At 42.2% G+C, this 17,577-nt stretch overlaps 1 protein-coding gene across 6 annotated transcripts in view; it reads right to left on the reverse strand.

The window, feature by feature from the left end:
* ankrd6b (ankyrin repeat domain 6b) overlaps positions 1-17,577 on the reverse strand; it is a 185,008-nt gene that overhangs the window by 63,088 nt on the left and 104,343 nt on the right. For 5 of the 6 annotated variants that reach the window (XM_072277847.1, XM_072277810.1, XM_072277818.1 and 2 more), the window contains one exon: positions 9,050-9,412. In XM_072277847.1, the coding sequence (XP_072133948.1) occupies positions 9,050-9,169 (120 nt within the window). In that variant the 5' untranslated portion in view covers positions 9,170-9,412. Of the gene's footprint in view, positions 1-9,049; positions 9,413-9,971; positions 10,033-17,577 lie in introns of those variants that run through there. The other variant, XM_072277842.1, reaches the window with a different exon arrangement.

The raw sequence follows: 17,577 nt of genomic DNA on the forward strand, positions 1-17,577 counted from the left end.
TATTCCATAAAATCTCTCATTTGTTCCTACTTGCCTGTACCTGCTATGCACCCCATCTTTTTTTTAAACCAGGGCCTCAAAATTTCTTGAAGACCAAGGTTCTCTAAACCTGTTGTCTTTGCATTTTATTCTGACAGGCACATACAAGCTTTCACTTTTGAAGGCCTCACACTTACTAAGTACACCTTTGCCAGAAAACAGCCTTGCCCCAATCCACACTTGACAGATCCTTTCTGATACCATCAAATTTAGCCTTTCTCCAATTTAGAATCTCAGCCCGCGGACCAGATTTATCTTTTGCCATATTTATTTTGAAACTAATGACATTATGATTACTAGATGTAAAGTGTTCCCTCCACCAACCTCTGTCACCTGCCTTGTCTCATTCCTTCAGAGCAGATCAAGTAACACACACTCTCTTGTTGGAACTTAAACGTACTGATTGAGGAAACTTTCCCGAAAGCATTAGACAAACTCTCTCTCATCTAGTCCTTTTACAGTATGGCAGTCCCAGTCGATATGTGGAAAGTTAAAATCTCCTTCTACAACATCCTTATGTTTGTTGCAACAGAGGGCCAATCTCTTCAGAAATTTATTCCTCTAAATCCCGTGGACTGTTGGGTGGTCTGTACTATAGCCCCATTAATGTGGTCATACCTTCCTTATTTCTCAGTATCACCTGTAAAGCCTCACTAGATGAGTTCTCCAATTTGTCCTGACTAAGCACTGCCGTGACATTTTCCCTGACTAGTAATGCCACCCCTCCCCCTTTAATCCCTCCCGCTCTGTCGCAACTAAAGCAATGAAACCTCAGAATACTGACCTGCCAGTCTTGCCCCTCCTGCAACCATGTCTCACTAATGGCTATAATACCATAATTCAATGTGTTGATCCATGCCCAGAGCTCATCTCCTTCCCTACAATACTTCTGAATTGAAAGTACACAAACACCCTTTCCTTGTAGAATCTTGATCCAGGATTTAACTATCTAACAGCACCATAGACCTGCTTTCAGTACAAAGTCTGCAGTACTCCAAGGTAGTGATACACCACCATATTTTGAAGAGAAATTAGGGATGGGCATTTAACACCAGCACTGTCAGGATGGTACATATCCTGTACTGAAACTTGTTAAAAAATCTCCATAGCTTATCGAGCTTGTTCCGAGATGGATATTTCAGATAAAAACAATGGCGCATGCACACCAACTTTAATCGTCTGCTCACGAGTGCATGTACAAGTATATCATAACATCTCCCTTTTTATCAAAACAAAGAAAAGGATCAATTGTATTAACAATTAAACTCAATTTCTCTAAGTCTGCTTTCCAGTGTATTTTCATGGAATTAACTTTCAAAGCATTCATTAATCATGCCTGTCACAAATATATACCACTCATTATTTCCGTTTGTATGAGCATATATACAAAATATAAAACATACTAAAATTCGACTTTCGTTTCAAACTACAAACTACACAATCTCGAACAGGAAATGGTCCTTCTTTGAGTATAAACATGACATTAAAATGCCAAATAGTGTCACAGACTTATTGTTCGATTGTTCATGCAGTTATTCAACATGGGACAAAGTCTTCTAGATATTGTGGCCTTTTCACTGTGCGGCCAGAACGAGTTTTTACTGTTTTTCTGAGTCCTGTTGTTCGTTATTTGCATGTTTCAACGTTTGTGTTAGTGTTTGTGTTGTGTCATTAGCCTCTGCTGGTGTTTGGCTGTGTGCATTTGATGTGGTAGGCACACTGTAGTCATTGTCATTAGCCTCTGCTGGTGTTTGGCTGTGTGCATTTGATTTGATGCAGTAGCACACTGTGGTCACAGATCTCGGTTGTTTGACCTGGTTTTGCCTGTTCATATGTGATTAGCTTTTCAGGCAGTTCCTCAGCCCTCTTTCGTAGATGTGTGTGATTATGTCAGTAGATCCCAGAAGGGGTTTGAACTACATATGAATGCTCATCAAGGTGCGACACACAATTGCTTTCTCCCAATTCTTTTTACCTTGCACCAGGGGTTGCATGCGCACGGTATCCCCTTTGTCGAGTGGGGCAAGATCTTTGCCTGATTTGTTGTAATTGTTGGCCTGCTGCTGGACGCATTGTTTCATACGATCGCGTTCGTGCACAACCCTGGGTTCCAGTAAACTCGCTGTTGCAGGCAGGAGCGTGCGTGTGCGGCAATTCATCAAATGCTGGGCAGGACTCATGCTGAGCCCCTGCGAGGGCGTGTTGCGATGGTCTAGAAGTGCGAGGTAGGGATCTGCTCGCGATTTGTTGCTCATGAGGATCCGCTTAGCTGTCTTAACTGCTGATTCAGCTTTTTCATTCGCTCTGCTGTTTCCGGGGCTGCTACACAAGTGCTCAAAATCCCATTCTCGTGCAAATCTGTGAAACTCTGCTGACATGTATTGTGGCCCATTATCACTAACCACTTGTGTTGGGCTACCATATCTCGCAAAATGAGCCTTCAATTTGCGAATAACGGCTGCGCTGGTCGTATCGCCAAGAAGATCTACCTCGAAGAAATTGCTGTAGTAATCAACGGTGACGAAGTACTCTTTTCCTTTGAATGTAAACAGATCGGTACCTGTCCTTTCCCACGGCCGAGCAGATACCTCATGACTCATAAGCGATTCTTTCTGCTGACTCATTTCATATGTGCGACAAATATCACATGTAGCAATATATTGCTTGATGTCGCTGCTCATGCCTGGCCAAAAAAGATATTCGCGTGCGCGTCTGAGGCATCCTTCTACGCCCAAATGTGACGAATGAATTCTTTCCTTCATTAGCTTTCGCTCACTTGGTGGTACGATGACATGCTCACCTCTGAAGATTAAGCCGTCTTGGACTGCAAGCTCATCCCTATAGCTATAGTAAGGTGTGAGTTGCTCTGGTAGCACGTCACGTTCACTCAACCATCCACTGATCATTACACGTTTCAACATCTGTAGTGTGTCATCTTTCGCTGTTTCTATGCGAATCTGCTCTAGACGCTCATCGCAGATTGGCAGGTGCGATGACATGTTGACTTCGTTGAAGCTGCTCTCCTGGCCTGGAGTACCACTAACTGCTCGCGATAGCGTGTCCGCGAGGTGCATGAGCTTTCCTTGACAGTAGGTGATGTTGAAGGCATAGCTCTGCGGGCGGAGAAGCATTCCCTGTAGGCGCTTTGGTGCCTTCACCAACAGCTTCTTAACTATCATTTCGAGCGGCTTGTGATTGCTGAGTACTCTTGTGAAGCGGCCAAAAGTGTATTGATGAAAACGCTCAAGTGCGAAAACGATTGCGAGCATTTCCTTTACGATCACTGCGAAACGCACTTTTGTGTCCGTTAGTACTCTGCTTGCATATGCGATCGGACGTCCATTCTGGAGGAGTGCTGCCCCTAGGCCTTTGTTGCTGGCGTCACATTGGATGGTTAGCTCTTCCTTAGGATTGTAGTTTGCTAACACCGGTGCTTCGGATACCATCCGCTTGATCTTGGAGAGAGCGTTTTGCTGCTCAGCTGACCACTCCCATGCTACATCTGGCTTTGACAGCTGTCTTATTGGCTCAAGGGTATCTGAGAGACTTGGCAGAAAACGGCTCAGGTAGTTGACAAATCCGATCAATCGCTGCACTCCCTGCACATCTGTGGGTACTGGCATGTTGAGAACGTCAGCGACCTTTTTAGGATCAGGCTGAAGTCCCTCACTTATGATGAGATGCCCCAAAAAGTGTATCTCTGTCGCTCTGAAGACAGATTTGTTTTTGTTGAGCCTGATATGCTGCCCTGCACAATGCTCTAATAGCTGCTCAAGTTTCACATCATGATTGGCCATTGCCTTTTCCTGCGTTTCCCCTTTTCCATACACCAGAATGTCGTCTGCGACGCAGATCACTCCCAGTAGTCCTTCCAGCACCTGATGCAGCCTGTGCTGGAAGATCTCTGATGAAACGCTGGTTCCAAACAGGAGTCTGAGCCATCTATACCACCCGAAAGGTGTGTTGAAAGTGGTGAGCACGCTTGATTCACTGTCCAATTTCACTTGCCAGAATGCAGAACTCATACCAAATTTACTGAAAACCTTAGCCTGGTCAAGATCTGGCAAAATGTCTTCTATCACCGGGAGGGGGCAGTGTTCTCTCCTCAGCGCTTTGTTCAATGGTCGAGGGTCAATGCATATACGAAGATTGCCGTTCTTCTTCTCTGCAACCACTAACTAGCTAACCCACCTTGTAGGTTCATGGACTGGAGCTATAACCTTGTGGTCTACCAGTTGATCGAGCTCAGCTTTCACTTTCCGCTTCATAGTGTGAGGTAGACGTCATGGGGGTAACACTGTGGGTTGAACTTCCTCATCAATCTGCAGGTAGGCTGCATCCAGACGCTCTCCAAGTGCATCATCGAACACCTCTGCATAGCGTTCTTCTGGTGTGCATTGTTTTTCTTTAAGTGTAGATGCATGCACCCTGCAAAAGTTGTCCTCGTTGACCATAATCAGCTTCATTTGCTGGCTGGCCCTGCTTCCCAGCAATGGTGCAATGTCGTCAGTGACCACGACAAATTTGACAGAATACTTGTGGTTCCTCATGGGGTTACGCAATTTCACTCTGCACATCCCTTCGGCATCCATGGTGGTCTTGTTCCTCATCATCAGCTTTTTTGTGCATTGTTTTAGTGTGTGGTCTACTCCCTCCAAGTATTTGCGGAGTAAAAATGTTAATGCTCGCCCCGCTGTCGACTTGGAAGTCTACTGGCTTTCCAGTGATGAGCATCTGTGCGAATACGTCATCCTTTGTCTTCAGACTGTTGACCACCAGTGTGACATTGTCAATAAACTCGGTGCTGCTATCACTGTCAGCTTGGTCACCGCTCTGTGCTTCCACCCATGCATGGGCTCCTGCTTGCATACCTTTGTAGAGTGATTTTGAATGCCACACGCCTGGCACACCTGTCCGTATGCTGGGTATTGTTGCTTGTCTCTTGCACGTTCCGTGCCACAGTACTCGCGAGGGTTCACTTTGCTTCTGTGGCTGTTCAAGGTGACTCTTGCTCTGGCTCCACCACTAGCACTAGCCTTCTGCCCAGGATGCTTTGGACCTTTCTTGTTAGTGCGAGGTTTAATGCCATGGACAGTAGTGGACCTGCTGTCTGCAGCTGTACTGAATGCTTGTAGGTGTGATTCAGCCATTTCTGTGCTTTTACAGATGTCAGTGCAGTCACGGAGCAATAACTTTCTCTCTTGTAACAGACGTTCTCTGGTTTGGGAGTCGTTAATGCCCAGTATGATCTTGTCTCTCAGCAGACTGTCTGACATGCGCAAGCAAAAATTACATGTTTTTGCAAGACATCTAAGGCTGGCAAGAAACGATTCAAAGGTCTCAGCTTGTTCTTGTTGCCGCTTGTTGAACAAGTACCGTTTATATGTCTCATTTTTCTCATCGATAGCATATCTGTCAAATGCTTCATCTGCGAACACGAAACTATTGTAGACCTCAAATCCTGACGGTCCAATTGTATGCAAAAATAATGCCATCTGGTCTGCTGGAACTGTTTGTGCAGTTGTGCTACGATGCTGTAGTTAGTCCACATCTGCCGCCATGTCTTCCATCCGTCTATCACTCCGCGGTTGACCGTCACTGATGCCACTGACTGGGGGAGGATTTCTGCCCCGACCATGGTTCCCCGGCACGAGGTCACCTGTCGGTGCTGGGTTCCGCTGAGATTCTGCTGTCTCACTTCCAGGCATTGCTACTGCACCTGTCTCTACTTGTGGCTGGTTGCTCGTCCAATGCAGCCAAAAAGCTCTATTTTAACTTCATCAGTCGACAGGACTTGTTTCCAAAATAAATCAGGCTTGTTTAGATGTTCCTTTGCAAACATCTGACGCTGAATTTTGGCCGCAATGAGCAAAGGTATGTTTGGAGAAAAAAGGGTGCAGAATTTCATGAAAAGAACACCACTCCAACTGTTAAGCACAGGGGTGGATCGATCATGCTTTGGGCTTGTGTTGCAGCCAGTGGCATGGGGAACATTTCACTGGTAGAGGGAAGAATGAATTCAATTAAATACCAGCAAATTCTGGAAGCAAACATCACATCGTCTGTAAAAAAGCTGAAGATGAAAAGAGGATGGCTTCTACAACAGGATAATGATCCTAAACACACCTCAAAATCCATAATGAACTACCTCAAGAGGTGCAAGCTGAAGGTTTTGCCATGGCCCTCACAGTCCCCTGACCTAAACATCATCGAAAATCAGTGGATAGACCTCAAAAGAGCAGTGCATGCAAGATGGCCCAAAAATCTCACAGAACTAGAAGCCTTTTGCAAGGAAGAATGGGCGAAAATCCCCCAAAGAAGAATTGAAAGACTTTTAGCTGGCTACAGAAAGCGTTTACAATCTGTGATAATTGCCAAAGAGGGTGTTACTAAGTACTGACCACGCAGGGTGCCCAAACTTTTGCTTCGGGCCCTTTTCCTTTTTTGTTATTTTGAAACTGTAAAAGATGGAAATAAAAAAGTAATCTTGCTTAAAATATTAAAGAAATGTGTTCTTCTTTAACTTTATGCCTTTTGGAAATCAGGTCATCTTTTACTCGCTTAGCTATTCACAGTAACAGAAATTTTGACCAGGGATGCCCAAACTTCTGCATGCCACTGTCAAGAGTATTTAATATAAAATTTACTGGCCATGATCTGTTTAGCAGTTATAGTCCATCAATGAAAGTACTAAAAACATTATCTTTGAGAACACACAAGTATTTTAGAAAAATAATGAGCCAGAATGATTGGTGGTTTTGCACACACAATGAATTGCTATCCGGGGAACCACATGAATGTATGTTGAAACACCAAATCAGGACCCTGCTCTGAAGCACATGGAAAACATTTGTGACAACGCCAGTGAACAGAAACTCTTTCATAAGTGCTTGGACACAAGCCACAGCTCTGATTCAGGTATTTGATTAAAAGAATTTCTGGTGTCCAGGCAACACAGAAAAGTTTTGAATGAATTCAGATCTTTTACAAAGCATTCAAGGCTTCTGCTGTTTTAGACTGAGCCCTGGCATTCATTGCAGCTACAAGGGCAAATGCTGCTCACAGATTAAAAGCAGCAACTGCAGCCTAAACTTTTCTCCTTTAATGATTCAATGGCCTTGTCAGCTAATGTAATGTTGCATCTAGTCTCTTTTTATTTGATTGGATTTTTTTTATTAAAATGGCTACACGTTCTTCATACTTTGGTGAATAGTGACTAGAATTCTATTCTTGGCAAACTGGGCTGTGATACTGTCGGTTATCACAAATTATTATTTTCAGCATTACAGTAGCATTAATCCAGTTCAATGATATGTTGCCTTGAGGGAATGCTATTGTGCAAAATTAAACTCTAGGCCACACATTAACCCTGACATCCTTTCAGGGATGAAAGATTTTATGGAGTGTCACAAAAGAGAAAAGAAAAATAGAGAGACTTGGAGATTTTGAGTGAGAATTCCAGAGCTTAGAGGAGTTAGCAGCTAAAGACTAGGCTCCCAGTGGGAAACAATTTCTGCTTCAACATTGGAGGATATCTTAGTGGACTGTAGGACTGAATGTGATTACAGTGATAGGGAGTGGAGAGGGTTGAATGGATTAGCTAACTGCGAGTCAGGAAGGTTGAGTGAATGAAACGGGGTAATAAAATAATCACTATGTAGCAGAGTCTGGACAATCAGTGAAGGAGGGGTGGAAGGGGGATGGAGGGTTGGAGGGGGGTTGGACCAGGGTTGGTGGGGGGGTTGGAAGGGGCAAACGGACGAATGGAGAGGGGGCAAATGGAGAGGAGAGATGCATTGAAATAATCAAGACTGAAGACTGCAATTGCAAAGTATCAGAGTTTTACTAGCAAATGAGCTAAAGAAAGAACAGATTGGTAGTGGTCATGAAGAGCTTGCAAAGGGTTCAATGAAAATGGTTGGAAACTCAAGTCTCTGTTATTTATGATCATAACTGGCGAGGGTGTATATCAACCTTAGTTAGTCACCAGGTGAGGGATGAAATTAGTAGCGAAGGAATTGAGTTTTTGTCTCGAATTTAAGGCAATGCCATTGGACCTCCCATTGACTGGGGTAAGTATCTCTTGATCTAGAAATGGATGCTGGGTTAGTAGTCTGTCAATTTAAACAATGTGGAGAGATACAGAGAGATGGGTCTAGATGTGTTTTCAGATGCTGCTGCTAAGGAACATAATGTAGAGGCGAAATGGGTTAGAGTGAGAACAGGCAGAGACAGATATCAATGGACACCAGAGATAACAGCATAGGACTGGGCAGTGAAGCTATTGCAAGCATTTTCTGATTCTAGTTGGGTAGAAACTCTCATCTACTGGCAGCAAAATGGTGGCCACAGCATTGTACCTAGTTAGTCTTCCTGAAGGGAATGAGCGTGAGGCTAACAATTTGTTCACGTAAAAAAGTCCATAGAAACGACCCAGTAGTTGAATTGATAATTGGAAAGGGACTTTGATTTAATGCTAGTTTCTTCTGCCATTATACAAAAAACAGAAAATCAAAACATTTAATTCCATAAATAAGAACGTGCCTTCTGCTACAGATATATTAAAGCTTGTTGACTCTAACAATTCATTGTTTGTGAGATGTGCCGAGAAGAATGTAACAGTGATATTCTGGTGGAAATCACGCTAAGTTACTATAATTCTGAATATTCACATAATTATAGTTATACTTTTTCATATATTGAAAGAAATGCATCTCTGTCGATAATCAAGTACATCTATTTTGCTGAACATTCATAAAAACCATGAAGTATCTCAAAAGTGAATCAAAAATAAAGAAATTTTCAATTCTTATTTCTGCAAGTGAAGTGCAATTTCAAATCCGGAATGCTCATACTTTTTCTGAGAATAATCTGTTAAAAGTCAAGCACTGCATCTGGGGGTTAACAATGCCACTTAGTATCGAAGAAATGAGTGACTAATCTGAAAATCTAAGTTAGACAATGGAGAAACAGAAACATGGGCAAGCACACAAACACTTGATGTTGTTACCTTGGTGACGGCTATTTTGGCCCCCTTGTTGATGAGCTGCACAACATTCTCAGTTTGGCCTTTGTGTGCAGCTATGAGAAGCCGTTCTGAAAGCTGAGCAACTGCATCCCTCTGGCTCATGAATTAGTAAAGAAGGTGCTCAGGGCAACCAACGCACAGGTTTTGTCCGTGAAGAAAAATGCAATTCTTGCCCACTGAGCTCTTGAGATTTTCTTTAGGATGTAATGAAACCTTCGAATTGGCTGTCCTTTGATGCAGGTGGTTTTGTAACATGGACAAACACGATATCTTCACGAACATTCAATGTAACTTGCTCCATATGTCATGCGATTGGTTCTGCATCAGGATTATCATCCCTTCAACCTGTGAAATGGAATATGGAAGAGTTCATGAATCAACTGAGATGATATGTCTCAGGATTATTTCACAACTTCATAACATGAACACACTGACTAGAACATATTTATTCCATGTGACGTTCTAATTTTGCTCTGTGATCTCATTTATTTACAGGGGAAACTGTATTTTGAAAAGCAAATGACTGAGTTCTTGGGTACACTGAACTGCATTGCAGAAAGTACTCTGTCTTGTGACAATCAAGAAGATTATAACAAAGTCAAATATGACAATTACTTAACAAATATACCTGTATACATTCATAGCCTCCTCTACCATGCTTTCTAATATTATAAGATGGAATCCTCCCATAATAAACTCCAGGGATTTTGCTTCCCGTCTGTTCAGAGGACCATTCAATATGTTGATCACTCTTTGTACACCTATGACTATACTTGCATTATTTTGAACTTCATGTCAACATTTGTAAATTAGAACGCTATTCACTGCCTACTGCACCATGTCAACCACATAAACAATTTAAAATTAATTCATCCAGAGATTTAGTAACAGAGAATTTCAGTACCTTTCTATCTCCCTTCAGTTTCTGAGCAAGAAATAAAGGTAGTTCCATAAAGTCTTCCGTATAAAATGACATGATTTCATGTGCCCATTGTATGTACAGTTGGCCCTCCTTATCTGTGAGGGATTGGTTCCGGGACCCCTCGCGGATACCAAAAAACGCAGATGCTCAAGTTCCTTATTCAATCTGTATCAATGCGGTGGATCTTAAGACCCAGCGGAACCCTGGACCTTATTTAACCTGTCTCAGTGCAGTGGGCATTAGGACCCGGTGGCGGAGCTCTGAATCCGCAGTGTTTCTGTTCACAAAAATAATCAGAATTACGATTTAAAGTGGAAATAATAAAATGATCAGAAAGAGGTGAAACGCCATCGGTCATTGGAAAAGCATTAGGCTACAGTCGGTCAACAATTGGAACCATTTTTATAGGATAAAATGAGAAAGGCCCTGCCTGATTAAAGCTACAATTATTACTAAGCAACGCAGTGGTTTAATTATCGGGTTTTGGGGTTTTGGGTTTTTGGTCCTCCACATCAACCCGGCACAGATGGAGAGCGCGCTCGGGAGCGGTCTGTCACTGGATTGAACTCGGGAACTTCCGTTCCCGACCCGGCGCTGAAACATACGTTTCTTAAGTGTTTTATATGCATAGAAAGGTAAAATATATTCTATATACTAAGACAAACGTTTGACTAATTGACGCTAAATAAAACCAGATGTACCTGTTCCGACTTACTAAGAGAACTTCGTTTTTTTTCAATCCCGATCCATGATAACCTACGCACATCCTCCCGTATACTTTAAATCATCTCGAGATTACTTATAATACCTAATACAATGTAAATGCTATGTAAAATAGTTGTTATACTGTATTGTTTAGGGAATACTGACAAGAAAAAAAAGTCTGTACATACTCAAACAGCAAGTGCTGGAAGAGCACTTCCGGGTTTCCTCGATTCGCGGTTGGTTGAATTTGCGCATGCGGAACTCGCGGATATAGAGGGCCAACTGTACTATGTGTTTTATTTATTGAAACAACACAGAACAGACTCTTCTTGCCCAAGAAGCCACACTGCCCAGCAACCCACCGATTTAACACTAGTCTACTAACCAGTATGTCGTTGGACTGTGGGAGCAAACCAGAGCACCTGGAGGAAACCCACATGGTTCACAGGGAGAACATACAAACTCCTTACAGATGACCCCAGAATTGAACTCCAAACTGTGGAACACCCTAGCTGTAATAGTGTCACAGTAACTGCTATGCTACTGTGGCGCTCTTTCTCAAAGTATCTAAACTTCAGGGTAAACATTCAAGGTAGTCTCTGTTGTTAATAGTTGACAGGTACCTTCCCATGAATATGGATTCCATCCAGTTTCTTAATTTTACATGAATTTTGTGATCAGAGTACGAGCCATGCTTTGTATTTTTCATACCCATAACTACACAATATAGATTGGACCAGTAACATCCAACCTTCAGTTTACACTAACATGCATAGATCTAATTACACAGAAATCCAATTAATGTCAACAATTTTGTTTCTGAAAGAGGGTAATCCAGAAATGAGATCCACCTTTAGTCCAAAATTCAGTGGAACTACCCAGGCATAGTAATCAGCACTTCCTTTGTTAAATAAGAAAGCTCGCCACCTGACAGAATGTTTTTCACCTCAACTTTCTTTCATTATTAATATTACAATGTTGATCACTCACATCCAATCTGCAAGTTTGCACGATCTTCCTCCACCCTGCTCTCACACTGTGCCAAAATCAAAGTACCATTGCTACTTCAATACATTCTTCATGAGAACTACAGCAAACTGCAGATTTCCTCATCTCAAACACGAGGAATTCTGCAGATGCTGGAAATTCAAGCAAGACACATCAAAGTTGCTGGTGAACACAGCAGGCCAGGCAGCATCTCTAGGAAGAAGTACAGTTGACGTTTCGGGCCGAGAAACGTCGACTGTACCTCTTCCTAGAGATGCTGCCTGGCCTGCCGCGTTCACCAGCGACTTTGATTTCCTCATCTCTCTTGTTTGCCCTTTCTGTTTCAATCTTTAGCATTTTAAAATCTGTTTGGCATCATTTTAATGACACTCTTTGATTTAGCTTGTTACTTTACACACACTTTTCAATTTTTATAGTATTGTGCATGACACACCGGGCCCTTCATCTAACCACACCTCATGCCTCTCTAGTAGAGAAGAAAATTAAACTATTAATTACAGGAATTTTGTGTCCAACAGGACTAATTACAATACTGATGTCTGCACTTTTGTTTACTTTCACTTGTTGTAACAGACATTCCCAGTCATCTCAAAATACATAATGAAAAAGGCAATTTCATAGAAAATGCATAATTTTATTTCAAACTATTTAGAATTACATACAGGTCAATTTTTTAATATATTTGTTTTATTGAGTTTGTGATGTTTACATGGAGACCAAAAGATGTTACACCTTATCATACCAGCAGAAATATGATGGTTTAGTTACTTGGCTAATAGTACAGAAACATAATGTCAACAGAAGCTCCAAAGACCTCATCCCTGAGAGAGGAAGGACACACCAAGATGGGCTACACCTGGAGACAATGTGAACAGCTGGCCCAGGACAGAGGATTCTGGTGAGATACTGTTGGTGGCCTATGCCCCAGTAGGAGTGATGGGCTTAAGTAAGTATGAACTAATAAAAATGTAGCGGCTGGGCAGTTTAATTAAATAAAAAACTTCAATAATAATGAACAAGTAACTACTGATTTGCTGTAAAAATCTGTTTCAAAGTGCTTTCTAGAAAATGACTTTAATAACCTGGGCTGAAATTTGTGCAAGACTAGTTCAAAAGGTCTATGTTTGCTCGATAACTGCTTGTCAAAGGTCGTGCATGCAGCCTGGTACAGCCATTCTGATCTATTCTTAATTTCTTCTTCTTACCTTTTAATTTACGTTATTTTTTGTATTTTTTTTCTCTCATGGTAACACGTCGAAGCTGCACCCTCTCTAACATGCTGGTAGAGAGAGTTTTATTTGGGTTTTCTTTAGCGCTGGGAATGGTTACATCCCGACACGCGGGACAGAAGCAAGGTCACATTGTATATTCCAGAAACCAGCTAATGCCGGCTGGTTTATAGCAAGCAGAGCGGCGGACACCCCTGCTGAAATCCGGAGGAAAACACACAGAGGATGCAGAGGGGGATCACAAAGTTGAGGAAAGAGGACCGGGTCGAGACAACAGAGACTTATGGAGAAGAGGAGCTCAGTGGGTAATACCGTTCCGGCTGACCGGAAGTGCACTGAGAGTGGTAAGTGTAGGAATTGGGTGCTTACTGATCTGGTTAAGAACAGATGGTTCAATCCAGGGCATATTACGATCGAGGAACGTGTTTGCAGACTGGATATTGAACTTTTTACTGTTGGATTTTGGCCACATTCCACCGTGGTACAACACTTGGCGGCACGGGAGGTCGTTCCTGCCTGTGGCCATCGAACGTGCAGCTCCTCCTGTGGAGGGTCAGACACGCTGATCCAATAGACTGGTCCTGGACTTATCTTCCATCTGGCATAGTTTTGCATTTTGTTGTTTGATTGTTGGTGGTTTTTGTATTGCTATATTTACGCTCTATTCTTGGTTGGTGCGGCTGTAACGAAACCAAATTTCCCTCGGGATTAATAAAGTATATCTATCTATCTATCTAAAACAACCTTTAGCTGATAAGAAATCAGAACAGGTGCCCTCCATTCAATAATATCACAGCTAATCGAAATTTTGTGCCCTATCCTTGTAATCCTCAGCTCCCCAACTGATTAAAATCAAATTTTACTAGCTTTGCATATTTTCAAGGACTTGGACTCCATAGCTCTGTGAGGCAAAGAATCCCAGAGACTTGCCCCTATCTGAATATTAAATAGATGCCTCCCAGTCCAACAGCGTTCCACAAGCAGAAACATCTCCCACGGAGCTAACTTTGTACATAGCTTATCTCACTTATGCCTTGTACTGTCGGAGTAATACTTTTATACTCCCATACAAACCAACATTCCATTAATCTTTCCAATTACCTGCTGTATCTGTCAGCTGGTTATGTTTCATGTACCAGGGCCACCAAAGCTGTTTGTGTGTGCAGGTTTTCTTTGTAAATAATAAGCTGTTTATTATTCCTTCTGAAATAAACTACATTTTTCCAAGTTATAGTCCATATCAACTTTTTGCCCACTTCCCTTAACCCACTAGAATCACTCTGTAAACTGTCCGTATTCTCTTCACTGTTTACCTTCCCCCATTACAGTACATTTCCTTTCTTAATTCATTAACCAAAACTGTTAACAGCTACAGTCCGACATTAATCCCAGTGACATCTTACCAATTACAGGCTGCAAAGCCTAAAGTAATCCCTTTATCCCTATTCACTGCTTCCTGCTGGATAATCACTTCCCTCTCCAAGGTGATAACTTCTACTTTGAAAAGTAATGTTTGGCGTGACACCTTATCAAATGCCTTTGAAAATCCAAATGGAATAGATCTTCTGGTTCTTTCTATACACTCTAGCTGATCGTTTTTCCACAGAACTCTAATACATTTGCCAGGCATGACATCCCCTGCATGAGGCCATGCCGAGGAAAGGTTCCTCCGATAAGAACATAGAAACCTACATCACATTACAGGCCCTTTGGTCCACAATGTTGGGCCGACCATGTGACCTACTCTAGGTTAAGGGTGATAAATGCCCAAACATTGGTTCATGGAGGTCATAAATAGTCATCTTTTCTCAGGAGCGATGATAGTAAGCATCAATCTTCACAATGTATTGCACACTGACCAAGGATGCTTTGTCATGGTTCCAAAAATTGAGTCAGGTAACCGTTTCACTCATCGCCGCTGACAAGCATCCTGTGCATCATGCCGTTGAGTACTACTTGACAGGTAGCCAACAGTAAAAAAGATTGGTGCACCTAAACCACAGAAATAGTTCATATATTTCAGAAGGAAAAGTGATTTAATTTATTGACAGAGTGTGGTTAGCCAATGAAAGGATTACAAACCACAGATGTTATTCATTGAAAGTGACAGGATGTAGTAATCTCCTTAAGCATCAGAGGTAATTCCACTATTAAATAGGATTTAGCTTTGTGGTGGAATCACTGGATGTTGAAAAGAGTCATAAACAGATCTATTATCACTTTCTTATATGACATGAAATGTCGTTTTGCACCAGTGTGAAGACCGAAAATTATAAAGTAAGAACAAACACAATTAAAATAATAATGTGACAGTGTTCGTGGGTTTATGGACCATTCAGAAATCTGACGAAGGTGGGGAAGAAGCAGTTCCTGAATTGTTGAGCACCTTCAGGCTCCTACACCTCTTCCCTGGTGGTAGTAATGAGATGAGGGCATGTTCCGAATGCTACAAGTCCTTAATGAAAGATGCTATTTTCATGAGGCTCTGCGTCTTGAAGATGTCCTTGATGGTGGACAGAGTTGTGATCGTGCAGGAGCTGGGAGAGTTTACAACCCTCCGCAGTCCCCTGTTATCCTGTGCACTCAAGTCTCAATGCCAGTCGTGCTCTATAGAATTTAGCAAGAGTTTTTAGTGACATAGCAAATATCCTCAAACTCTTGATGAAACCAGTGCTGCTGATGTGCATTCTTCAAGATTGCATCAATGTGCAGGACCCAGAACAGATCCTCTAAGATACTGACACCCAGGAACCGTGAGCTGCTCACCCTTTCCACCACTGACCCATCAATGAAGACTGGAGTGTAATCTCCCAATTTGTCCTTCCTGATGCTCATCATCAAGCCCTTGAACTTGCTCACAATGAGTGTGAGGAGATCCACCTCATTCCTCATCATCACCTTCTGGAATTTTCACCAACAGTGGGCGTCATCTTCGAATTTATAGATGGTGTTTGAGCTATGCTTAGCCATACAATCACGAGTGTAAACAGAGTAGAGCAGTGGGCTAAGCATACATCTCGACCTGCATCTGTGCTGGTTGTCAGTGAGGAGGAGATGTTATCACCAAACTGCACTGATCGTGGTTTTCCTGATGAGGAAGCTGAGGATTCAGTGCAGAGGCAGGTACAGAGGCCCAAGTTTAGAAGTTTGTGAGGGCTTGACAGTATTGGATGTCATGCTATAATTGATTAATAGCAGCTCAACGTATATTTTGCTGTTGTCTAGGTGCTCCAAAGTACATTGGACAGCCAGTGAAACTGTGTCTGCTGGAGACTTGTTGCAGTGGTAGGTGATTGTTATCCAGAAGGATTATTCTTTTCCTGCAAAGTGGCCAGTGAATATAGGTTTCCAGTAAGAATCAGAATTGAGTAATATTCCAAATCTGTTGATGATTTGGTAAATGTGAGATTATCCACTTTGGAAGGAATAATAGAAGAGCAGATTATTATTTAAATGGCGAAAGATTGCAGCATGCTGTTGTGCAGAGGGATTGGGTGTGCTTGTTCATGAATCGCAAAAAGTTCGCTTGCAGGTACAACAGGTTATTAAGAAGGCAAACAGAAAGTTGGCCTTCATTGCTAGAGGGATTGAATTCAAGAGCAGGGAGGTCATGCTGCAACTATACAGGGTACTGGTGAGGCCGCACCTGGAGCACTCTGTGCAGTTCTGGTCTCCATACTTGAGGAAGGATATACTGGCTTTGGAGGCAGTGCAGAGGAGGTTCACCAGATTGATTCCAGGGATGAAGGGGTTAACCTATGAGGAGCGATTGAGTCGCCTGGGACTATACTCTCTGGAGTTCAGAAGAATGAGAGGGGATCTTATAGAAACATACAAAAGGGTTAGGTAAGATAGAAGTAAGAAAGTTGTTTCCATTGGTAGGTGAGACTAGAACTAGGGGACATTGCCTCAAGATTCAGGGGAGAAGATTTAGCATGGAGAGGAGGAGAAACTGTTTTTCCCAGAGAGTGGTGAATCTGTGAAATTCTCTGCCCAGGGAAGCAGTTGAAGCTTCCTCACTAAATATATTTAAGATACAGTTAGATGGAATTTTACATAGTAAGGGAATTAAGGGTTATGGGGAAAAGGCAGGCAGATGGAACTGAGTTTACAGGCAGATAGCCTACTCCTGCTCTTATTTCTTATGTTCTTATGATTTTCCTCAAGATACAAATAAGCAGGACATTATGAGAACAGTTAAAATGGTATTGGAATAATTAAAATTGCAGGTAACAAAACCACATTAAAATGATACATATTGGAAAAAGAAACAAAAGCAAAGAATGCTGGACAACACAGCCAGTTGAACAGCATCCGCAGAAAGAAAAACTGGTTAACGTTTCAAGTCAGGGTAAAACTCAGAACTGGATGAAAACAGTGGAGGGGTGTCAGTTTTCAAAGCAAAAGTGAGGGAGAACTGACAACCGAAACAAAAATTATATCCAACATTTGCAGATTTATTTATTTTCTATTCTTGAAAGGAGTTTTAGTTTCATGTGCAGAAGAGAGAAAAAGCATTTGGTCATATGATTTCAATCTCAGTTATAAAGAAACTAGTGGTTTCTCAGATGGGGACTGGAGTGGAGGTAGCTGGAGTGGAGAAAAGAAACCGGTTTTGGCAGTTCCAGGTTGTTCTCTGAACAATG

The sequence above is a fragment of the Mobula birostris genome, chromosome 2 (genome assembly GCF_030028105.1).
Source record: "Mobula birostris isolate sMobBir1 chromosome 2, sMobBir1.hap1, whole genome shotgun sequence".
Taxonomy (NCBI): Eukaryota; Metazoa; Chordata; class Chondrichthyes; order Myliobatiformes; family Myliobatidae; genus Mobula; species Mobula birostris.